At 48.1% G+C, this 25,518-nt stretch overlaps 1 protein-coding gene across 2 annotated transcripts in view; it reads left to right on the plus strand.

The window, feature by feature from the left end:
• Positions 1-25,518, plus strand: part of LOC136580439 (cytochrome P450 2F2-like) — a 92,640-nt gene that overhangs the window by 21,392 nt on the left and 45,730 nt on the right. For both annotated transcript variants that reach the window (XM_066581015.1, XM_066581016.1), the window contains 3 exons: positions 10,905-11,067; positions 13,367-13,516; positions 14,453-14,613. In XM_066581015.1, coding sequence (XP_066437112.1) covers positions 10,905-11,067; positions 13,367-13,516; positions 14,453-14,613 — 474 coding nt within the window. The remainder of the gene's footprint in view (positions 1-10,904; positions 11,068-13,366; positions 13,517-14,452; positions 14,614-25,518) is intronic.

The following is a 25,518-nucleotide window of genomic DNA, read 5'->3' on the forward strand; positions in this document are numbered from 1 at the left end:
CCTATCCTTTACACTGGAGGATCCTCCCAGTGAGGACCCCTGTATATCCTGCAGCTCTCCTCTTAATCAGCGGATGCCACTAGGCATAGGAGCCTTGAACTATCTACAACCAAAGGTGAGGCAGCTGGAACCTTAGGGTGCCAAGCTGTCCACACCAGGTGAGACTTCCTACTTTTTATACCATCTCAGGTGCTACCCCGCTACATAGTAATTTTACATTCGGCTGGGTTTAAAACCTGGGACCAAGCACCGTATATTTAGGGCTCATGTCCACGGGCAAAATGTGATTTAAAATCCGCAGCGGATCTCCCGCGCGCGGATCCGCACCCCATAGGGATGCATTGACCACCCGCGGGTAGATAAATACCCGCGGATCGTCAATAAAAGGCATTTAAAAAAAAATGGAGCATGAAAAAATCTGGACCATGCTCCATTTTCATGCGGGTCTCCCGCGGGGACGGCTCCCGCGGGCTTCTATTGAAGCCTATGGAAGCCGTCCGGATCCGCGGGAGACCTAAAATAGGAATTAAAAGCATTTACTCACCCGCAGCGGACCGCGAAGCTCTGCTCTTCCTCACGGCCGCATCTCCCTTGCTTCGGCTCGGCGGATGTGCCCGGCGCATGCGCGCGGCACGTCGACGACGTGCCGGCGACGTGCCGCCGGCGTCAGGAATTCATCCGCCGGCCGAAAATGAAGATCCGGCCGTGAGGAACAGCTGACCTTCGCCGCCCGCTACGGAAAGGTAAATGCTTTTAAATTTCTATTTTCAGCGCTCATGTCCGCGGGGCAGGAGGGACCCGCTGCAGATTCTACATGTAGAATCTGCAGCGGATCTGATTTTCCCCGTGGACATGAGGCCTTATAGTGCCTGGCCCTAAATGGGTCAAAAGAGTCAAGCATAAAGTTGCTGTTGATGTGCTCCTGGCATCCCCCACATTCGAAATAGGTTACAGGTGCAAAATATGGCACTGATGGAAAGGCTTTACATTATTCAATTTGGCAAACAATGCTTTACTGAATGAATAAGAACAATATGGGAATGATGTAAAGCCATGTTATTTGGATATAATACAGTTACTAACTTTTAATCAACACTGTAGCTACAAATGAAATGTCCTTAACCCCTTCCCGCTATATGACGTACCGTTACGTCATGGCAGGCTGGCACTTCGCTCAAAATGACGTACCGGTACGTCATCGGGATAGAGCGAGATCATGACTGACCTCGCGTTATCCCGCTGCGGGAGGCGTCTGTCAGTCCCAGCCGGCGTCCTGCTGCAACAGAAGTGGGGGCATCGGAGATGCGCCCCCCGCTGTTAACCCCTTCCTTTCCGCGATTTAAGTAGATCGCGGCAGGGAAAGAGTTTACAGAGGGAGCGCGAGAGCCCGGCCTGTCGCCATGGCAACAGGGCGCAAGACACTGGCGTCCTGTGTTGCCAATGCCCATGATCGCTGTATAAGCGATAAGGAATGGCAGAGCAATAGCTCTGCCATGCCTTATCACAGCGATCATAAGTGCTGTACTGTAAGTCCCTCAGAGGGACTCAAATAGTGTAAAAGAAAAAAAAATGAAAAAAGAAAGCTAAAAAACCCCTTTTTTGTGCTTTTTTTAATATTAGCATAAAACAAGGTAAAAAAAATGAAATCCCCACATATTTGGTATTGACGCGTCCATAACGACATGTACAAAAAGTTGAACACGCTTTTTATTTTGTATGGCAAAAAGCGTAAAAAAACGCTAACATTTTTTTTTAGCATTTTGCCTCCCAAAAAATGCAATAAAAGTGATCAAAAAAGCCGTACATTCCCCAAAATGGTACCAATAAAAACTACAGCTCATCTCGCAAAAAATACGCCCTCTTAGAGCTCTGTCCATGGAAAAATAAAAAAGTTACAGGACTTTGAATGCAGCTATAGAGAAAAAAAAGATTTAAAAAAAAAGCGGTTTTATTGCAAAAAAGTGTAAAAACCTAAAAAAAATAATTTTGATATCGTTGTAACCGTACCGGCCCACAGAAAGAATTTAGTGTGTCATTTATGCTGCATGATTAACGCTGTAAAAAAAATAAAATAAAATCCATGGCACATGGCACATTTGAGTCGTTTTCTCTCCCTGTTATCATAAAAAAATAATAAAAGTTTTACGATATAGTCTATGTACCCAAAAATGACGACGATAAAAACTACAGTTCGCCACGCAAAAAACTAGCCCTTATATGGCCGCGTCGACGGAAAAATAAAAAAGTTATGGCTTTTGAAAAATGGAGATGGAAAAATACCAAAAATCGCTTGGTCCTCAACGCCAAAATAGGCCATGTCATTAAGGGGTTAATATTGTGCATGCAATATAGAATTGTCACAGTCAGTAAATAGTTTATTGCGGCCAGGAATAAATAACTCAACAGATAATGGTTGAAAATAGGAGTCTTCTCGGATGTAACTTAGTCTTGCAGGAACCTCAGTTCCAGAAATGGCCAAATCCGCTAACTGAAGTATTAAGTCACTGTTCCGTGAACAAATTATTAGCAGAGCACCATTGGGGAGGTTGTACAGTGATAAAGTCATAATAATGCATTTTACTGGATATTATACCTAGCCAATCAATAGGCAACTCACTTCCTGTTCATCCACAGCAGCAAAACATACAGTATATATATATTCTCCTGGCATTCCCTGATGCAACATCCATACTCAGAACACAAGGGCTCGCTAGTTAATGTGAGATCTCGTGATCTTGCTAAAAAAAACCAAAACACTTTTTATGTAACACAGCAGTTAATGTCCAGAAGAACAACTAGTGTTGGACTCACTCGCCCAAAGCGTTCCCCAGTATCCACATGATCTTTCTCTATATAGTGTTCGCCAGCTGTATCACTAGTTTGAAGGAATCTTCTGCCAAAAAAAAAAAAAAATATATATATATATATTAGAGATGAGCGAACGTACTCGTCCGAGCTTGATGCTCAGGCGAATATTAGCGTGTTCGGGATGCTCGTTACTCGTAACGAGTACCACGCGATGTTCGGGTTACTTTCAGTTTCCTCTCTGAGACGTTAGCGCGCTTTTCTGGCCAATTGAAAGACAGGGAAGGCATTACAACTTCCCCCTGTGACGTTCAAGCCCTATACCACTTCCCTGCAGTGAGTGGCTGGGGAGATCAGATGTCACCCGAGTATAAAAGTCGGCCCCTCCCGCGGCTCGCCTCAGATGCCTTGTGAGTTAGCTGAGGGACAGTGCTGCTGGTGCCGGAGCTGCTGTAGGGAGAGCGTTAGGAGTGAGTGTAGGCTTCAAGAACCCCAACGGTCCTTCTTAGGGCCACATCTATCCGTGTGGAGGCTGCTGTTAGCAGTGTTGCCCATTTTTTTTTCTTTCAAAATCGGCTGTGCAAAGCATTGCGCCCTGCAGTAATACTACAGGGACATAAGTGGTGGTTAGGCAGGGAGAGTGTTAGGAGTGAGTGTAGGCTTCAAGAACCCCAACGGTCCTTCTTAGGGCCACATTTAACCGTGTGCAGTACTGTGCAGGCTGCTGTTAGCAGTGTTGCATTTTTTTATTTTTTTTTTAAATCGGCTGTGCAGAGCATTGCGCCCTGCAGTAATACTACAGGGACAGAATTGTGTAGGCAGGCCAGAAGACATATTAATTATTGATTGAATATACGCAGTGGGCCATTTCTTTAACAAAAAAAGGGAAACATTCTATTTGGCCTGTCTCTGACAGTCCTCAGCGTTCTGGGTACGTGTGTGGTGGGTGCAGAACGTAAACAGAAATCATACGCAGCCAGCTACGTTTAACAGCAGGCTTGCGCCAATTTATTTCCTGCCTGGGAAAAATCACCGCTCTGCTGTAGTTAATAACTCTGCAACCCTGCAGTTCTGTGACACATTTGCAGGGCCAGAAGACATATATTATTGATTGAATATACGCAGTGGGCCTTTTCTTTAACAAAAAAAGGGAAACATTCTATTTGGCCTGCCTCTGACAGTCCTCAGCGTTCTGGGTACGTGTGTGGTGGGTGCAGAACGTAAACAGAAATCATACGCAGCCAGCTACGTTTAACAGCAGGCTTGCGCCAATTTATTTCCTGCCTGGGAAAAATCACCGCTCTGCTGTAGTTAATAACTCTGCAACCCTGCAGTTCTGTGACACATTTGCAGGGCCAGAAGACATATATTATTGATTGAATATACGCAGTGGGCCTTTTCTTTAACAAAAAAAGGGAAACATTCTGTTTGGCCTGCCTCTGACAGTCCTCAGCATTCTGGGTACGTGTGTGGTGGGTGCAGAACGTAAACAGAAATCATACGCAGCCAGCTACGTTTAACAGCAGGCTTGCGCCAATTTATTTCCTGCCTTGGAAAAATCACCGCTCTGCTGTAGTTAATAACTCTGCAACCCTGCAGTTCTGTGACACATTTGCAGGGCCAGGAGACATATATTATTGATTGAATATACGCAGTGGGCCTTTTCTTTAACAAAAAAAGGGAAACATTCTATTTGGTCTGCCTCTGACAGTCCTCAGCGTTCTGGGTACGTGTGTGGTGGGTGCAGAACGTAAACAGAAATCATACGCAGCCAGCTACGTTTAACAGCAGGCTTGCGCTAATTTATTTCCTGCCTGGGAAATCAAATCACTGGTAATACACCATGCTGAGGGGTAGGGGTAGGCCTATAGGACGTGGACGCGGGCGAGGACGCGGAGGCCCAAGTCAGGGTGTGGGCACAGGCCGAGCCAGTGCGGTGGCCAGGGGTAGAGGCAGGGCCAGACCGAATAATCCACCAACTGGTTCCCAAAGCGCCCCCTCGCGCCATGCCACCCTGCAGAGGTCAAGGTGCTCTACGGTGTGGCAGTTTTTCACAGAGACGCCTGACGACCGACGAACAATGGTGTGCAACCTTTGTCGCGCCAAGATCAGCTGGGGAGGCACCACCACCAGCATGCGCAGGCATATGATGGCCAAGCACCCCACAAGGTGGGACGATGCCCGTTCACCGCCTCCGGTTTGCACCACTGCCTCTCCCCCTGTGCCCCAACCTGCCACTGAGATCCAACCCCCCTCTGAGGACACAGGCACTACCGTCTCCTGGCCTGCACCCACACCCTCACCTCCGCTGTCCTCGGCCCCATCCAGCAATGTCTCTCAGCGTAGCGTCCAGACGTTGCTAGCGCCACAGTTTGAGCGCAAGCGCAAGTACGACGCCACGCACCCGCACGCTCAAGCGTTAAACGTGCACATTGCAAAATTGATCAGCCTAGAGATGCTGCCGTATAGGCTTGTGGAATCTCAGGCTTTCAAAAGCATGATGGCGGCGGCGGCCCCACGCTACTCGGTTCCCAGTCGCCACTACTTTTCCCGATGTGCCGTCCCAGCCCTGCATGACCACGTCTCCCGCAACATTGTACGCGCCCTCACCAACGCGGTTACTGCCAAGGTCCACTTAACAACGGACACGTGGACAAGCACAGGCGGGCAGGGCCACTATATCTCCCTGACGGCACATTGGGTGAATTTAGTGGAGGCTGGGACCGAGTCAGAGCCTGGGACCGCTCACGTCCTACCCACCCCCCGAATTGCGTGCCCCAGCTCGGTGGTGGTATCTGCGGGGGTGTATGCTTCCTCCACTAAACCACCCTCCTCCTCCTCCTCCTACGCAACCTCTGTCTCGCAATCAAGATGTGTCAGCAGCACGTCGCCAGCAGTCGGTGTCACGCGGCGTGGCAGCACAGCGGTGGGCAAGCGTCAGCAGGCCGTGCTGAAACTACTCAGCTTAGGAGATAAGAGGCACACGGCCCACGAACTGCTGCAGGGTCTGACAGAGCAGACCGACCGCTGGCTTGCGCCGCTGAGCCTCCAACCAGGCATGGTCATGTGTGACAACGGCCGTAACCTGGTGGCGGCTCTGCAGCTCGGCAGCCTCACGCACGTGCCATGCCTGGCCCATGTGTTTAATTTGGTGGTTCAGCGCTTTCTGAAAAGCTACCCCCACTTGTCATACCTGCTCGGAAAGGTGCGCCAGCTCTGCGCACATTTCCGCAAATCCCACACGCACGCTGCCACCCTGCGGACCCTGCAACATCGGTTTAATCTGCCAGTGCACCGACTGCTGTGCGACGTGCCCACACAGTGGAACTCTACACTCCACATGTTGGCCAGACTCTATGAGCAGCGTAGAGCTATAGTGGAATACCAACTCCAACTTGCGCGGCCCAGTGGGAGTCAGCCTCCTCAATTATTTACAGAAGAGTGGGCCTGGTTGGCAGCCATCTGCCAGGTCCTTGGAAAATTTGAGGAGTCTACCCAGATGGTGAGCGGGGATGCTGCAATCATTAGCGTCACCATTCCTCTGCTATGCCTCTTGAGAAGTTCCCTGCAAAGCATAAAGGCAGATGCTTTGGAATCAGAAACGGAGGCGGGGGAAGACAGTATGTCGCTGGATAGTCAGAGCAACCTCATGTCTATATCTCAGCGCGTTGAGGAGGAGGGGGAGGAGCATGAGGAGGAGGGGGAAGAGACAGCTTGGCCCACTGCTGAGGGGACAGATGCTGCTTGCCTGTCATCCTTTCAGCGTGTATGGCCAGAGGAGGAGGAGGAGGAGGAGGAGGAGGATCCTGAAAGTGATCTTCCGAGTGAGGACAGCCATGTGTTGCGTACAGGTACCCTGGCACACATGGCTGACTTCATGTTAGGATGCCTTTCTCGTGACCCTCGCGTTACACGCATTCTGGCCACTACGGATTACTGGGTGTACACACTGCTCGATCCACGGTATAAGGAGAGCCTTTGCACTCTCATTCCCGAAGAGGAAAGGGGTTCGAGAATGATGCTATACCACAGGGCGCTGGTGGACAAACTGATGGTAAACTTCCCATCCGACAGCGCTAGTGGCAGAAGGCGCAGTTCCGAGGGCCAGGGAGCAGGGGAGGCGCAGAGATCAGGCAGCATGTACAGCGCAGGCAGGGGAACATTCTCCAAGGCCTTTGCCAGCTTTATGGCTCCCCAGCAAGACTGTGTCACCGCTCCCCAGTCAAGGCTGAGTTGGCGGGAGCACTGTAAAAGGATGGTGAGGGAGTACGTAGCCGATTGCACGACCGTCCTTGGTGACGCCTCTGCCCCCTACAACTACTGGGTGTTGAAGCTGGACACGTGGCCTGAACTCGCGCTGTATGCCCTGGAGGTGCTTGCTTGTCCTGCGGCTAGCGTCTTGTCAGAGAGGGTGTTTAGTGCGGCTGGGGGAATCATCACGGATAAGCGTACCCGCCTATCAACCGAGAGTGCCGACAGCCTTACACTCATCAAGATGAACAAAGCCTGGATTTCCCCAGACTTCTCTTCTCCACCAGCGGACAGCAGCGATACCTAAGCAATACGTAGGCTGCACCCGCGGATGGAAGCATCGTTCTCTCTCACCATCCAAAATGGGGACATTTCTGCTTCATCAATCTGTGTATAATATTCCTCCTCCTGAAACCTCAGGTAATCACGCCAAACAGGCAATTTTTCTTAGGGCCACAAGGCTCACTCATATAATTTTTCTAAACAATTGTTATACGTTTCAATGCTCTTAAAAGCGTTGAAACTTTAACTTGAACCAATTTTTCGTTAAACTGGGCTGCCTCCAGGCCTAGTTACCACTTAAGCCACATTAACCAAAGCGATTAATGGGTTTCACCTGCCATCTTGGTTGGGCATGACCAATTTTTTCTGAGGTACATTAGTACTGTTGGTACACCAATTTTTTTGGGCCCTCACCTACAGTGTAATCATAGTAATTTCTATGTTCTTCGCCTGCACTCATGGTACAGAAAGGTGTGTGGGGTTGGCCTACACTTTAGCTACATAAATGTCTATACTGCAGCTACTGAAATGTGAAAGAGACTGTTATCTCCCTAAACTGCTGCAATGGGAATGTTACTGGGCCCTGTCTTGAGTGCTACTATTACTGAAATGGAACTAAGACTGCGCTCCCCCTATACTGCTGCTAGTGATATGTTAGTGGGGCCTGTCCCTAAGGCTACCGCTGAAATGTTAATAATTGTGGCTCTGCCTATACCGCTGCTAATGGTATGTCACTGGGGTGTGGAAACAGAGGCTTCACAAAGACATGATGGCGGCGAGGCCATTTCCCACCAACGCTGTTACTGTTAAGGTGCATATAACCACCTGCCATCTTGGTTGGGCATGACCAATTTTTTCTGAGGTACATTAGTACTGTTGGTACACCAATTTTTTTGGGCCCTCACCTACAGTGTAATCATAGTAATTTCTATGTTCTTCGCCTGCACTCATGGTACAGAAAGGTGTGTGGGGTTGGCCTACACTTTAGCTACATAAATGTCTATACTGCAGCTACTGAAATGTGAAAGAGACTGTTATCTCCCTAAACTGCTGCAATGGGAATGTTACTGGGCCCTGTCTTGAGTGCTACTATTACTGAAATGGAACTAAGACTGCGCTCCCCCTATACTGCTGCTAGTGATATGTTAGTGGGGCCTGTCCCTAAGGCTACCGCTGAAATGTTAATAATTGTGGCTCTGCCTATACCGCTGCTAATGGTATGTCACTGGGGTGTGGAAACAGAGGCTTCACAAAGACATGATGGCGGGGAGGCCATTTCCCACCAACGCTCTTACTGTTAAGGTGCATATAACCACGGACACGTGTAGAGGACACATAGTGCCTCCAAAACATCCCCCTCCTCCTCCAACAATGAAAACATTCTTGGCAAATACCTTAGCATTGTTCCGTCTGGTGGCAGTCCAAGAATTTCACCTTTAACGACACAACAAGAGAGCACCACCACCATCCCCCCGCCACGGCCCACTTAATCCTGGCCACATTCCGAAAACCAACTACATAAAACCGCGCTACCAGGTCCGCAGTCACCACCACATTACCACCAACGAGGTTACTGTTAAGGTATATATTACCAGTCAGACTGGGGCATGCAGTGTAGGCCGAAGCCCACCTGCATTAAGCACGACATTACTACCTCAGCTGTGTTGGGCAATGCAATGGGATATTTTTATGTACCGCCGGTGGGTTCCAGGGAGCCACCCATGCTGTGGGTCCACAGGGAATTATAAATGCATCTGTTTCCACTTCTAAAGAACCCCAGTCAGACTGGGGCATGCAGTGTGGGCCGAAACCCACCTGCATTAAGCACGACATTACTACCTCAGCTGTGTTGGGCAATGCAATGGGATATTTTTATGTACCGCCGGTGGGTTCCAGGGAGCCACCCATGCTGTGGGTCCACAGGGAATTATAAATGCATCTGTTTCCACTTCTAAAGAACCCCAGTCAGACTGGGGCATGCAGTGTGGGCCGAAACCCACCTGCATTAAGCACGACATTACTACCTCAGCTGTGTTGGGCAATGCAATGGGATATTTTTATGTACCGCCGGTGGCTTCCTGGCACCCACCCATGCTGTGGGTCCACAGAGAATTATAAATGCATCTGTTTCCACTTCTAAAGAACCCCAGTCAGACTGGGGCATGCAGTGTGGGCCGAAGCCCACCTGCATTAAGCACAACATTACTACCTCAGCTGTGTTGGGCAATGCAATGGGATATTTTTATGTACCGCCGGTGGCTTCCTGGCACCCACCCATGCTGTGGGTCCACAGAGAATTATAAATGCATCTGTTTCCACTTCTAAAGAACCCCAGTCAGACTGGGGCATGCAGTGTGGGCCGAAGCCCACCTGCATTAAGCACAACATTACTACCTCAGCTGTGTTGGGCAATGCAATGGGATATTTTTATGTACCGCCGGTGGGTTCCAGGGAGCCACCCATGCTGTCGGTCCACAGGGACTTGTAAATGCATCTGTTTCCACTTCTAAAGAACCCCAGTCTGACTGGGGCATGCAGTGTGGGCCGAAGCCCACCTGCATTAAGCACAACATTACTACCTCAGCTGTGTTGAGCAATGCAATGGGATATTTTTATGTACAGCCGGTGGGTTCCAGGGAGCCACCCATGCTGTCGGTCCACAGGGACTTCACAATAGGGAGTTGTACCTGCCTGTGTCTATGAATTAAAAACCGCGGTCTGACTGGGGCATGCAGACACCTTGACAGAATGAATAGTGTGTGGCACATAGGTTCCCCATTGCTATGCCCACGTGTGCAGCTCCTGATGGCGGTGGCACAGGATTATATTTCTCATTGCTTCTGTACAGCATTGTGGGCTATCGCCCCGCCCCTTTTAAAGAGGGTCGCTGCCTAGCCGTGCCAACCCTCTGCAGTGTGTGCCTGCGGTTCCTCGTCATGGCAGACGCACTTATAAATAGACATGAGGGTGGTGTGGCATGAGGGCAGCTGAAGGCTGCGCAGGGACACTTTTGTGTGCGCTGTGGACACTGGGTCGTGCGGGGGGGGGGGGTTTGGCAGCATGTAACCCAGGAGAAGTGGCAGCGGAGTGTCATGCAGGCAGTGATTGTGCTTTGTTGGAGGTAGTGTGGTGCTTAGCTAAGGTATCCATTGCTAATTAGGGCTTTTCAGAAGTAAAAGTTGTTGGGGGGGGGCCCACTCTTGCCGGTATTGTGGCTTAATAGTGGGACCTGTGAACTTGAGATGCAGCCCAACATGTAGCCCCTCGCCTGCCCTATCCGTTGCTGTGTCGTTCCCATCATTTTCTTGAATTGCCCAGATTTTCACACATGAAAACCTTAGCAAGCATCGGCGAAATACAAAAATGCTCGGGTCGCCCATTGACTTCAATGGGGTTCGTTACTCGAAACGAACCCTCGAGCATCGCGATAATTTCGTCCCGAGTAACGAGCACCCGAGCATTTTGGTGCTCGCTCATCTCTAATATATATATATATATATATATATATATATATATGCACACACCTATACCTACTACCTATACTGGGTTAATTTGCTTCTCCACAGATGAAAGATAAGTATGGGCCAGTGTTCACCCTGTACTTCGGACCAAAACCAGGAATCGTCATATGTGGATATAAAGCACTGAAGGAGGCCTTGATTGACCAAAATGATGTGTTTGGTGATAGAGGAGACTATCCTGTTTTCTTGAACTTCATCGGAGTACACGGTGAGATTATTGTGATTTCTTATTGACTACTTTTCTCTTAGATTGCCTGCTTCCACAGTCTGCCCTAAACTTACAAAAGAAGTTTCTATGATTAGAAAAAAGGGTCTGCCTGTTTCCCCCAAAAAACAGTGACTCTTCTCAGTGGGCTGTGTCTGGTATTGTAGCTCATTCACGTGAACAGGACTGAATTACAAAACCACACATGATCATAAATCGTCCGCTTCTTATTTAATTGTGCTGCAGAGCTCTTCTTCTTAGATTGAAAAATTCCTAGCAATGAAAAATGAAGAATCCTGTTTAATGATTGCAAGCAGAGATTTTGCAAACCTATAGAAAAATATACAGATAGTATTATATATTAGAAATAGAGATGAGCGAGCACCAAAATGCTCGAGTGCTCGTTACTCGAGTCGAACTTTTAGTGATGCTCGAGAGTTTGTTTCGAGTAACAAACCCCATTGAAGTCAATGGGCGACTCGAGCATTTTTGTATATGACTGGTGCTCCCTAAGGTTTTCATTTGTGAAAATCTTAGCAAATCACCAAAGTCATGTAAAAAACACAGAAATGGATAGGGCAGGCGAGGATCAACATGCAGGGCTGCATTTCGGGCTCCGAGGTCTCACTGTAAAGCCACAATAGTGGCAAGAGTGAGACCCCCCCCCCCCCCGCACTGTCAGCATAAACATCGTTCTCCTCTGCCACAGCTTTAACAGCTGTGGCAGAGAAGAACGATGTTAGCCCATTGAATTCAATGGAGCCGGCAATACAGCCGGCTCCATTGAAAGCAATGGGCTGCCGGCGAGCGCGGGATGAATTTTCGGGAAGGGCTTAAAAATATAAGCCCTTACCTGAAAATCATCCTAAAATGTGTAAAAAAAAATGTATACTCACCTTTGCGCTGCAGCCGGAGTTCAGCCGCATCTGCAGCCGGAGTTCAGCTGAGAGCTGCCCCTGATTGGTCCCTGCGCTGAGCCAATCAGAGGCAGCACTCACTCACCCGTTCATGAATTCATGAATGGGTGAGTGAGAGCTGCCTCTGATTGGTGAGGCTGTGACCAATCAGAGGCAGCTCATTCAGCAGGTGGGAATTTTAAATCCCCGGCTGCTGAATACTATTCACAGCAGTTCAGGAAAACTGCCGGCCGCGGCGGAACTCTGTCTGCCGGGACAAGGTGAGTATATATATTTTTTTTATTTTTACACAGTTTTGGATGATTTTCAGGGAAGGGCTTACATTTTTAAGCCCTTCCCGAAAATTCATCCTGAGATCACCGGCAGCCCATTGCTTTCAATTGAGCCGGCTGTATTGCCGGCTCCATTGAATTCAATGGTCAGTGCTAGTTTAATCGAGACGAGTACCGCGTGGTGCTCGTCTCGAGTAACGAGCATCTCGAGCACCCTAATACTTGAACGAGCATCAAGCTTGGACGAGTATGCTTGCTCATCTCTAATTAGAAACTGTATAACTTGAAATGATCCAATGAATATGTTTTCTTTGCTGACATTGTAATGCCCTCGCATACTCTTCTTTAGGCCTTATCCACATGAGCAATGTTTTCCACGTGTGTGTGTGTACACAAATCCACGCATCCACGCACGTGCCAAAACATGTATGAACGAAGCTGCGTGCCTATTGCCATCAATGGGGCCACCATTGCTGTCGGCGGTCCTATTGAAAGCAAAAGGATGCCGGCACCCCCGGAGGTGATTTTCGAGGAAGGGCTTTAAATATAAGCCCTTCATTGAAAATCAATCCTACCTTGTGTAAAAAAAAATATATATATTTCTCTTTCCGCTGGTGCTCAGGCGCGTCTTGACGCTTGGCTCCCCGACACTGTAATGAAGTTCTTTCAGCAAGCAGGGATTTAATACCTGGAGATCTTAACTTATGCAGGAAATCCCACTGGCAGAGAAATGAAAATCTGCACAGTCTTATATATTCTGCTGTAGTCACTGAATCTCCTCCAGGTTGCTTACTGTAACTGATAGAGTCATCTCTGCCCCTATCTCTAATTCATTGAAGTACTAGACGCTGCCCATGACATGACAAACAATCTCCAGACTCTTTCTGTGCCTTAGACTTTGGCAAGGCATCATGGGACATTTAGTTACAAGAACTGCTGATTGCACACAATTTTTTTCTATATTAAAGATGGCAGATAGAAGCTAGATTAAACAAATTAGAGATGGCATAGGAAGAAATGTAAGAACACATGTCGGTGAGACTAGGTGGTTATGGAGATGGTCTCATGGGTCTCTTGGAGTTTCTATTTAATCACAATCTTTTGCAATGACAGACTTGGCTTTTACCAATGGTGAGGGCTGGAAGAATCGCCGGCGATTTGCTCTGCTGACTCTGAGAAACTTTGGCATGGGAAAAAGGAGTATAGAAGAGAGGATCCTGGAGGAGGCACAGTTCCTTATGAATGAGTTTAGGAAAACAAACGGTATGGTTATATAACACTTCAAAATTTGGAAATTCCGCACCATTTTAGGTGCATTTAGGGTATGTTTACACGGCAGAATCCACCGTTGAATTTGCTGTGTAAATTTTGCCTTTTCTACTTCTTGATGTGGAAACTCTCATTTTTGTGTTGGAATTTTGCATGCAGATTTTGCCCATGGATTCCTGCACAGGGCGCGGTCCAACCGAAGTCCAGCCCTGGATACTAGCATTCTCCTGATGACCAATTCCCTTTAAAGGAACAGACATATGATTATATGTCCTACAAGTCTATGCAGACTTCAAATCGGCCAAGAATGCTGAGAAAGTTTCACTTTGCAGTCTGCGGAATTGTAAATGCAGCTTTGAACTATAACATCAAAACAGTACATGATAATTAAAGAGGTTTTCCAGGATTACACTATTGATTGGTCACCGATAGTTAATCAGCGGCACAGGCAGTTGGGTTAGTGCCAGAGCTTCTTCTTGGGCACGTCACATCATGTTCATCAGTCACATGGCTTGAGAGGAGCACAGTCCCATTTAGGTGAATGTGATTGAGCTGCTATACTATGTACAGCAGTGTGCCTGCAGTCTTTTGAAAGATGAGCAAAATACATTCAAAGGGAATGTATTTGCTGAGTCTTTCAGCTGTTGAACAATGGATTTTAAGTGAACTAAGATCCATCATTCAAATGAAAAGTACACAATGCTTGTACTTACGTGTAACAATTATTGCTCACTTTTGGCCATTTGGACGAATTTTGAGCAATAATCATTATTACATGTAAAATGGCCTTTAGTCCTGGAAAACCACTTAAATGCAATTTATTTGCAAAGTGACTTAAAATTTAATGTAGATTCATTCTATATATATATAAACTGTAAACCTGCTGTTTTAATTCTTATCAGCTACTGTTTCTTTCTGACCATTGCTTAGGATCTCCAGTGAATCTTACGGTTTACTTGGCTCGTGCTGTCGCTAATGTAATCAGCTCCATAGTCTACGGGAATCGCTTTGATTACAAGGACAAAAGACTGAAGGCGATAACCGACAGTATCTATAACAACTTCTGTATCACAAGCAGCATGTGGGGGAATGTGAGTATAAGAAATTATTTACAATAAAATTCTGATCTTCTTGTATCTGTAAACTCAGTAAACCTGGTGGTCCCACATCACAGTTTAGTAGCACCAGTGGCCCCTCTTATTATGGCATCCATCTGAAGTAAATTCAGGTCTCAGACTTGTGGCACCATATTGTTTCCTAGAAGCAATGCAATGAAACTGAAGAAACATTGAGTCACGGTATGGGCCCATAGATCTCTAATGGTACCATATTACAGATCAGTCAAACATGGGTTGGTAATTATCTACCTCTAGTCTACTCTCAAAATAATTGTAAGTGATCTTGTTAACACTACAATTTCTTCAACTTCTCACAAAAATTTACATTCGAGTAGCAAAGTAGCAGTAACTTAAAGATTACCTGTCGTGTCTGTCAGTGGGGCTGGCTGCATGGCTCTACAGCCACAGCCTGCTCAATTTACAGCTGCCTTTTTTTCTTTTTGATACATATCTCCATTTGCCACAGTAGGCTCCTCTTTGAGTATCAAGAAAACACAGACAGCCATTGAGTCAGCGGGGCTACGACTATAGAGCTCTGCAGCCAGCCCCGCAGATGCAGATACATGACTCTATCTTCATGTGCCAGTCTCTATGGTGAGAGATTAACGCTAGAGAATTCCACTGTAGATCTATTATTGATCTCTTCTATCAGGGCATCTCTGCAGTGTTTAGGAAAATGCCAGGATTGCAAGATAATTGATCTGAACCCTAGAATAATTTATTTTAATGAGGTTAGAGAATTGAGGAGCATGTGCAGTGTCCAAGGAGCAGGCCCTCAGCTGAGGAGACAGCGGGATAGAGAAAGGCCTTGTCACGGGGCTCTACCATTTTCTTCCCTGGGGGTTAGCTCAGGAGCCAACCACGGCGCCCCTAGGGAAGATCACAGGGATAATAACCAGAAGCTACCTTTAGCCTAATTGTCATTTGTGATGCCACCGTTCTGTCCTTTAGGGCGGATCTCCCAGATGCAATAAAGTAGTCCACACACAGGGTATTTTCTGAACGAGAACCCAGAACGGTCGATTCTGTTTGTTTATTTAAACTCATGCAATTTTTTCCAAATAGACAGTCTTTGTAGGAATAAATTATTGTGGTATAACAGGGAGGATTTTTGTGGTACTTGTATAATCCACAGTCTAAGTTATCTGTAAGATTTCTCTTCCAGCAAACTCTTTCTCTTTCTTGTCATACACTCACGTTCCTCTTTCTTAGTCGTGGTTTCCCCTTTCTCCTGATGCATGCGGTGCCAGTGCTGTACATCCAAGCATTCCCATCATGTCCGGGCTCTTAAGCTCTCTACAAATGGAGGCCAAAGGTAGGATCTTAGCAGGGCTAGGCCCTGGAGGCAATAGAAGACCACCTCTCTGACTCTTCCATGACGGGGGGGACTACCCCCTACCTTATAACTTGCTCCGAACCATAATAATAACCATAATAATAATAAAGACACAACATACCTTGCTGGCATAAATTTTCGTGGGAAGGCCACAGCTTTATTAAATTTTATAAACCGAACATTATTAACTTTTACTCCTATCTTCCCATGCATAAAACGTCTTTTAAACTTGTTAAAGTCCAAGAATAGTAACCAGGCGTGAGAAGGCCCCTGAACGGCCTGTAAACGCCTTCCTTCCCCAGCTGGCATGGAAAGTCCAACTACCGCCACGAAGGATGCAGCGTAAATTTACGCTGCACTCCGCCCCCACATGCCAGCGACAAAGCCGCCTCCACCCCGTCCTGAAGCCGTGAAAGGAATGTGTCCATTCCGATGTCACTGAGGTGCACCCCGTCGCACCTCATCATCCCCGGCTCCCTCCTTTCCAACTCCCAGTGTCTCACTGCTAACGATCTAACGAATTTCGACATTTTAAAATTAATGCTTCTTACCCTCTCGATGGCTTCTGCGTCCCTCGCTTCTTTCCAAAATCTTCTCGAAACAATATCCGACCAAACTAATATAACATCTTTAAAAAACTTTTTAAAACGAACCATATCCTCCTTCCTTAATGCCGTTAGCTCCGCTACCTTCATCCTTCCTAAATCATTCCCTCCAGCGTGAATAACTAAAACCACCTTCTCCGGAGACCATCTGCTGATACACAGGACTTCATGGAGCAGCCTGGCCCATTGTAAGCCCCTGATACCGTGCCATCGCACTTGGGCTTCTTGTACTCCAAGGTTCGCGCCCACGGGCCTGGCTCTCGCCCTTTTCTTGGCCCAATATATATAAGAATGGCCGACCAACCAAACTGTCCAGCCTGATTCTGTAAAAGGAAAAACAAAAGAAAGCACCAAACCAGCACACCACCAGCTAATTACCCCAGGAGTTATCATAACACTCTCAGATCTGGTCGGGCGTAAGACCTGTAGGCCTCCGACCTCCACCGACCCACCCTCTTCACCTCTTCTCCTTTCAGTCCGCAAGCAAAAGCTGAGGTCGCTGCGCCAATTCTAAAAGAGTGAGTACCGAAATCGCTTAGCTCAAAACCTAATTTAGACAGGCATGCGCGCATGAATGCCCTGAACTGAAACTTCGTTAACGGAGAGCCTGATGCATGCGCTAGTAGAGGACCCGATCCTCTGTGCGTCTCCATAAAGTCTCTAAGCAGGGCCACTGGGCACCATCCGGATCCTATAGCTGCTATCCGCAGCCATTCGCCTGCACCATAGACGTCCGTTTTTGACTTTCTAATACAGATTTTTACATCGTGTTCCCCACACAGCACGTCCGCGAAAAGCAGACCGCCCTGTCTTGTCCTGCTGGGGGATACTAGCTCCCCCAGCCGCAGCGCCGCGAAAAAAGCCAACGAAAAAGCTGCCCGGAACAACGCCACCTCCTGTTTCTTGCTGCAAACCGAGTCCAACATTTCTAGCATAGTCAGTAATTCGAAGGTTATCGGTCGCCTGCCGTCTTTAGACGACTTCTCTTTTCTCCAACCTTTGACTATTTGCCCAAAACGAAGTCTTTGGTTACATCGCGTGCGCCATGCAGCTTGAGCAAACCTGCTCTCCAAGGGGGAAATTGCCCCCCTGCTGCCGCTAACCATGCGCTCCAAATATTATTATACCGCTTCCACGTTGATTGCGCCACTGAGTTGCGAATCAGAATTAGGAGCTCTCTTCTACTATGTCCCACAAGAAAGCTGGGCAACATACACCCTCGACGTCGGCCGTCGGGTGCAGCTCCCTGAAGCTCTCCATCTGGAAACGAGAAAGAGCATCAGCAGTTCTATTAAAAATACCTGGCACGTGTCTTGCCTTCAATTTAACGTTAAACTGCAAGCATCTTAAAACCAGTTGGCGAAGCACCGCCAAAACCAATAATGATGACGAAGATTGCTTGTTTACAGCTCTGACCACCGTCTGGTTATCTGACCACAAACAGATATCTTTGTTCTCCAATCTCGCTCCCCAGATCTCCATGGCCACCAACAAGGGGAAAATTTCCAGTAGCGCAATGTTCTTTACCCATCGTCTGGACACCCACTCCACCGGCCATGGAGCATTACACCAACTGTTCTCCAGTATGACTCCGAAACCACGAGCACCCGACGCATCCGCAACAAGCGACAATTTCTCGTTCGCCACTTCCGCCGATTGGCAAATCACCTGACCGTTAAAAGTCTGGAGAAAAATCTGCCATACGTGTAGGTCCGCCCGGATTCCTTTCGTCACTCTGACGAAATGGTGTTTTTCTCTAACCCCCGTCGTTGCCAGCGATAAACGCCTAGCAAACGGGCGGCCCATGGGTATGACCCGACAAGCAAATTTAGCAAACCCGTCAACACTTGAAACTGGTGCAGTGTGGCTTTCTGCGAACTGCCAACCGTCTCTACCGCTCGCCGCAATCTGACCACTTTATCCTCCGGTAGCCGGAAAAACATCTCGTTGGAGTCTATTTCTATGCCCAAGAAGGTGAGACACGACGAAGGATTGACCGTTTTTTCCCGCGACAGCGGGACACCCGCCTTCTCCATCAGGGCCTGAAACGACGAGAGTAGAAAATCGCATACTTTTGAACCCGACGGCCCGGCAAACAGAAAATCGTCTAAATAGTGTAGTGCCGATGAGATGCCCGTCTTGAATCTCAGCATCCATTCCAGAAAGGAACTGAAGACCTCGAAATAGTAGCACGAGATGGAGCCGCCCATTGGCAGGCACATATCCATGAAGTACCACCCGGCAACCTAATAGATGGAAACAATCGGGGTGCACCGGAAGCAGCCGAAAGGCTGATTCAATATCCGCCTTAGCCAGCCGAGCTCTGGGACCCGCCTGCCCTACTAAGTCCATCGCCCTATCGAACGACGTATACAACACCGTAGTCTGTTCTTTCGAGATGCCGTCGTTGACCGAGTCGCCGGTTGGGAAAGACAGGTGATGGATGAGCCGGAACTTGCCTGGTTCCCTCTTCGGGACCAGTCCCAACGGAGAAACCCACAAATTCTCGAACGGCGGCTCCCTAAAAGGACCTGCCATGCGACCCAGCTCCACTTCCTTTAGCAGCTTATCCATCACCAAGTCCTTGTTGTCGCGCACCGATTTTAAGTTGTGGCTAAGCATAAGGGACGAACCCGGGACGTCTGGAATGATGAAACCAGAGGTAAAACCCGCTCTAAGCAGATTTGCCTCCTGCTTCTTGTGGTACCTGGCGAACCACCACTCCAGGTACCGGACGCTCACTGGTGTTGCTCCCCGCCGAGGGCACGCCTAGGCCTGTCGTTGTCTTCTGGCGTCTAAAACAGCGCACTGCTGCATGTGATCCTCCGCAAAAGGAACACTCATGCCGAAATTTGCATGAGGCAAGGAAGCGACAATGACCTTCATTGAACGCCCAACAGGAACCCGAGGGCTTGTGCACCACAGGTGCCTGCTGTCCCACGCTGACTCCTGTGGTGCTTGCTGGAAAAAAACGTTTTGGGAGGTTTCTGTGCCAGGATTAGTTGGATCCAGGCATCAGTCGCCTTTGTAGCCCAACTGGCACTCTTTATTCCGGAAATACGACGGCGAAAATCCTTGTCGTAGTGCCACCAAGCCGAACCTCCATGCAGCTTGTAGGCGCTGTGTATGGTATTAATGTATACCAGCAGCTCCGGACCTTTCTGCGGATGCTGCTGGCAAACAAGGTGGGCTAGGGTCAGCATAGCTTGCAACCAATTGCTGAACGTTTTCGCGATTTTGGGTTTTTTGTCACCACCCCGTTCCGAAAAACGTTCCTTATCGACCGCAACGTGCTCCACAGACAATAGTGACCAAATATCGACATAACACCCGTTCCTTATTTTTTCCAACACATCGTCCGCGAGGCCCACACCCAACGGGGCAACGCCACAAAATAATGAGTCAGCAAACTTTAACCCATCTTTACCAAGCTCTTCGCTTGTCCCGCTCGCCTCCACAGGCGCAGACCCGGGTGCGTGAGCCAACAAACCAACCTCAGGCGAGCCTCGCCTCCCCGGATGAGCATAGGACACTGGTAGTCCTTTTTTATCAAACTGTTTTACCAGCGCCTTTAGCGCTACCATGAAATCGTTACCACCGGGTGATGTCGTGCCCCAGACTTTACCACATGCTGACTCAGCCGCTCTGTTGTCTTCCGGCCTTGCCAAGGGATAAACGGGGGCGGGTGGTCTCGCTCTGTGCACCATCGGACTCTGTGCCGTGTGTCGTACCTGAGCCCTGTTGTGGGCGACACCACAGTTTATTGGTCTCCGCGCGTCTGAAGCCCCGCGGGTCGCAATCGCCTCACATTGCTTGCCGCTATGGCCGGTTTGCCTACTATCTGCGGAAGAAGCCGGGAACACATGAAAGGTGGACCGCGGAGCCCAAGCCTCTACCACTTGGCTGCTACGCCCGCTGCTGTGTATGCCTGCTTCTGCTCGCTTGCGTTGCCCCCTGCGAGGGGTTCTACCGGAGCTGGCGCATTCGTCGCCTGTAGATGGTGTCGAAGAGCTGGATTGCGTCTCCCTCCTAGCCCTTCTCTCGCCTGCTGCGCTATGTTCTGCTACCACTCGCTCGCCGCTGGCATACGCTCCCAGCTCTGTCTCCTCATCCCTAGCATCCGTGCGAGGAGAAATGCCTACTGCTCTATTGTACCTCGCACGACCCCCTCCCCCCCATATACCCCCTTATCTATTCTCTCTGCTGCGTAGCCCGTGTATTGCCTGCTGGCAGCCACTGTCGCATGGGACGCTGCGTCCCGCTGTGCTAATGGAGAAGGCCCGCGTGCGGCCTGCACCATGCTGCTGCTGCTGCTGCTTCCTGCGCTACTCTCTCTCTCCCCCCCTCCCCCCTCCTCCGCCCCGCTCCTCGTCGCTAAGCGTGCGCTTTTAACGGCACCCCCGGTGGCCGTTTTACTCCTCTGCCTCCTCCTCCGCACCTCCTCCGGCTCCGGGCTGCAAGGGGACTCACTCCCGTAGCCCCCGCTGCTCCTGCGGCAAAGTAGTGCCTCTGCGCCGGGACTACATCCCGTTCGCAGATCCCTCCGCTTGTTCCGTCCGAGGGCTGCATCGGCTGTCCCGCTACTGCTTGTCGGACAGCCACGGGGAACCCCCCTCCCGTGCTGGACTTACCACCACCGATCGCCGTCTGCATCCTCCCGGTAAGTCCAACCTCGATCGCTTGCGGCGCTTCGGCGGCGCTTCCACGTGCGCCCCCGCTGCACCTCTGTCCCTTGCGCTGCGACCGCGCCAAAACGTTCCCGCCACTTTTCTTGCCTCCGGGACTCCCACCTCTTCCCCCCTTCTTCGCGGCTGGACTCGGGCTCAGCCTGGCAGGGGGGAGCCTTCTTCTAACGGGTCTTCCGCGGGGCTCCAGGGTGGCTGCCGGCTCCGGAGGGTTTCTCTCGGCCCCGACTTCACCTGACGATGCAGCGCTGACTTCGGCGGCCATTTGCAGCAGCCATTGCGGTCCTTGGCTGGCCACTGCTTCCTTTATCTGTTGCATCAGCTGTTCCATGCCGAACTTGCTGCGTCCTCTATTTTGGGTCTTCGGTTTTGGGACTTGCCGGTTGTACTTCTGTCTTGGGACTTGCACAGACTTCTGTCTTGGGACTTGCCGGGTCTTTTCTTGACTGCAGGGTCTTCTGTCTTGGGGCTGCCGGGTCTTCAATCTTCTGCTTGCAGGGTCTTGGGTCTTGTATCCTGAGGGTTGCAGGTTAAAATCCTGGATTTTGCAGAGCCTGGGTCCGTCCGTCTTCTCCCTTCTACTTCTCCTCGTGGACTGCCGACTCCTCCCCTTCCTCTCTCTGCTTCCTCTACTCAAACCCCTCCCCCGGTCGCTTCTTCTATTAACCCTTGCTATACGGTCTGTTGCTTCCTAGTCTCCTGATTCTGCTCCTCCTTTCTCTCCACTGAAAGACCTCTAGACAGACAGAACAAACCGAATCAACCACACTCCTTTTGCTTTCTTGCAAACATATATACCCAACACCATCATGTGACTACAAAACGATACATTTTCCAGACAAGACAGCACATACCAGACATTAACTCTTTCAGTCCTGCAAACATCCATATACATAAGCAAATGCACTCCACAAATAAGACTCTGACAAAACAATGGCAAGAGACAGACATAGAACGTTACAGAGGGGCCCCACTAACTCTGGGCCACTACACAGGAAAGAAGTCTGAAAACCACATTTTCTTCAAAGCGATTTTGTGACTGTTCTGGACATATATAATGTAATGTAGAGTGAACAGTAGGGCTGACTCAGGGCATTCTTGAGATATCATTTTTCACAGTGGCATACTGAAAGGACAGAGTATAGCAAAGATAAAAACTAGGTTTTAAGATCGCAACAGTCCTAATAGTCCTTTGTCATTTTTGGAAAACTTTCCGCTATGTTTGTTAGCATTGCAACACTTTGAGGCTACATCCTTATGCAGATTCTAAACAAGTCTTAACATGGGAATGAGTCCAATTTGGAATAGTTCCTTCTCACTAGGTGCAGACATGTCATCTTACCCAGTGTTACAGGGAGTCACCCTCACCCATTCATCTTGTGATACACAAATAGTTTTCACCCTGTTATTGGGGAGACCGGTTAAAAATTGGTCACAACAGGAAACAAATTCAGCCTTTATTTGGTACTAGGAGAAATACACGTGCATTACACAGTGATTTTATGAATAGCAGTCCAGGAATACACAAAGTGGGCCACAAAAATGAGCCCAGCACCACATTTAACAAAGTTGTCCAAAAGAAAATCTGTGTTGTCCATTGCAACCAATCACAGCACAGCTTTCAATTTACCTCAGTAGTATAAGGGCTCATTCAGACAAGTGTGTTTATGTACGTACATACATCCGCACAAAACCGTGCTTCTATTAGAACCATTGGTTCCTTATGATGTGTTCACATGTCTGTGTTTTACAGACATGCAAACGCGCGTACCTGCAAAACATAGGACATACGTGCACCATAGGTCCGTGGTGCGTGTCAATATTCCCCGCGAGCTTTCCCATTGCTTTCAATAGGGATGCCGCTGCAAGCAGTACCATTGAAAGCAATAGGAAGACGACACCTTTAAATGTAAGCTGTTCCCTGAAAATCATTCCTAGTTGTAGTAAAAAACAAAAAGAAATTATACTTACCTCTCGATGCTTCTAGGTGCATCTAGCTGCTTAGGTCCCATACCTGTAATGAAGTTTTTTTCAGCAGGTGGGGATTTAAAATCCCCACCTGCTGAAAGGGCTACGTTTGATTGGGTGAGCACTCAGCCAATCATAGGCAGCACTCAGACATTCATTGAATTACAGCTGAGCACTGCTTGTGATTGGTCACAGTGCTCAGCCAATCACAGGCAGTGCTCAACCATTCAATGAATTCAATGAACTTCATTATACTGCCAGGGACAGAGCAGAGAAGATGCACTTAGCCCCGACAGCGCCGGAAAGGTGAGTGTGTGTGTATATATATATATATATATATATATATATATATATATACACACAGTGGGGAGAAAAAGTATTTAGTCAGTATTGAGATTAACTTTTGTTATTGACCAAATACTTATTTTCCACCGTAATTTGAAAATAAATTCGTTAAAAATCAGACAATGTGATTTTCTGGATGTGTTTTCTCATGTTGTCTCTCATAGTTGAGGTCTACCTATGATGTCAATTACAGGCCTCTCTCATCTTTTTAAGTGGGAGAACTTGTACAATTGGTATCTGACTAAATACTTTTTTTCCCCACTGTATATATATATATATATATATTTTTTTTTTTTTTTTTAACACGAGCTAGGGATGATTTTGAGGTAAGGGTTTATATTTAAAGCCCTTTACTGAAAATCACTGCAGGGGTTCCAGCAGACCATTGTAAGCAATGGTGCACGGATCTGCATTCATGCATGTTTGTGCACATATGTGGGCGCGCCGGTTTTGTGCGCACCTATGCATGCACCAGCACACGCTCATGTGACCAATTAGAGGCAGCTCATTCAGCAGGTGGGATTTAAATCCCCGTCTGCTGAATACTACTCACAGCTGTTCAGAGCAGCTCAGGAGGACTGCCGCTGGCCGCGCTGAACTCCGTCTGCCGGGACCAGGTGAGTATATATATATATTTTTTTTTTACACATTTCTGGATGAATTGCAGGGAAGGGCTTATATATTTAAGCCCTTCCCGACAATTCATCCCGCGCTCGCCGGCAGGCCATTGCTTTCAATGGAGCTGGCTGTATTGCCGGCTCCATTGAATTCAATGGTCAGTGCTCGTTTAATCGAGACGAGTACCGCGTGGTGCTCGTCTCGAGTAACGAGCATCTCGAGCACCCTAATACTCGAACGAGCATCAAGCTCGGACGAGTATGCTCGCTCATCTCTAATAGCAACCAATTACAGCACGGCTTTAATTTTCCTCAACTGTGTAAGAAATGAAAGCTGAGCTCTAGCAACCAATCATAGTGTAGTTTTCATTTTGCCTCAGCAGTATAAGATTAGAAATCTGAGTTGTGATTGGTTGCTATTAGCAACAAAAATTACAGGGGAAGTTGATTTTTTTAAAATTATGCTAGTATTGTTCATCTGGTGCTGTAGAACACTCATGCAAAATTAAACTCAAATCAGAACAGAACTGCGGACTTGTATATGACATAAATAAACAAACAGATTTTGCATTGCATATATAAGATGTTAAACCGATAAGTGATAGCCTGTATACTTTTGCTCCTTGCTCCAGATTCTAGTTCCACCCTGGGCAACATTTCACTGGTCCCAATGCCATCCAGTATCAAGATGTAGTGGCTGGACTTCCGCACAACATTCTGATGCTGGATGGCGTCAGAACACCCTCCATAGAAACTCCAAAACCTCCATGATGTAAATGTACGTCCTGGAGCATTAAGGGGTTAAAGGGACTGTTTTGGTGCCTATTATTAAGAGGTGTCTGAATATATTAGGGGAATCTAAAATAAATTAAGTGTCTGATATTAATATAGGAGGTGTGAATATATTTAGTACGTCCCTTTTATATACGCCTCACCACTTGGAAAGGCTGCTCCCATTTTGCCATAATCTGCTGCTCAAGCATCACCTTGTAAAAAGACTTTCCCAGGTCGGTAAACTGTAGCATCTCCATGCACTACTACACTACTACTGTGGTACAAACGCTCTTGATTCTCTACAAGGATAACCGCTTTTTAAAGGGTTGTATGGTTTTCATATAAACTTTTAACCATTGCCGAAAATGTGCTAAGATAAGAAAAGCAACCTTCCTCATTCGTTCTCAGTCATGTGACTGACCTATAATTGGCTGCATTGGTCAGGTGATTGGCATTCCTACACAAAGACTAGGAGTAACGTGGGCTGCAGTGCTGGATAACTAGGGGAGAGGACGGGTAAGCACCGCTACTTTTGTTAGTTTATGTAA

The sequence above is a fragment of the Eleutherodactylus coqui genome, chromosome 10, assembly GCF_035609145.1.
Source record: "Eleutherodactylus coqui strain aEleCoq1 chromosome 10, aEleCoq1.hap1, whole genome shotgun sequence".
Lineage (NCBI taxonomy): Eukaryota > Metazoa > Chordata > Amphibia > Anura > Eleutherodactylidae > Eleutherodactylus > Eleutherodactylus coqui.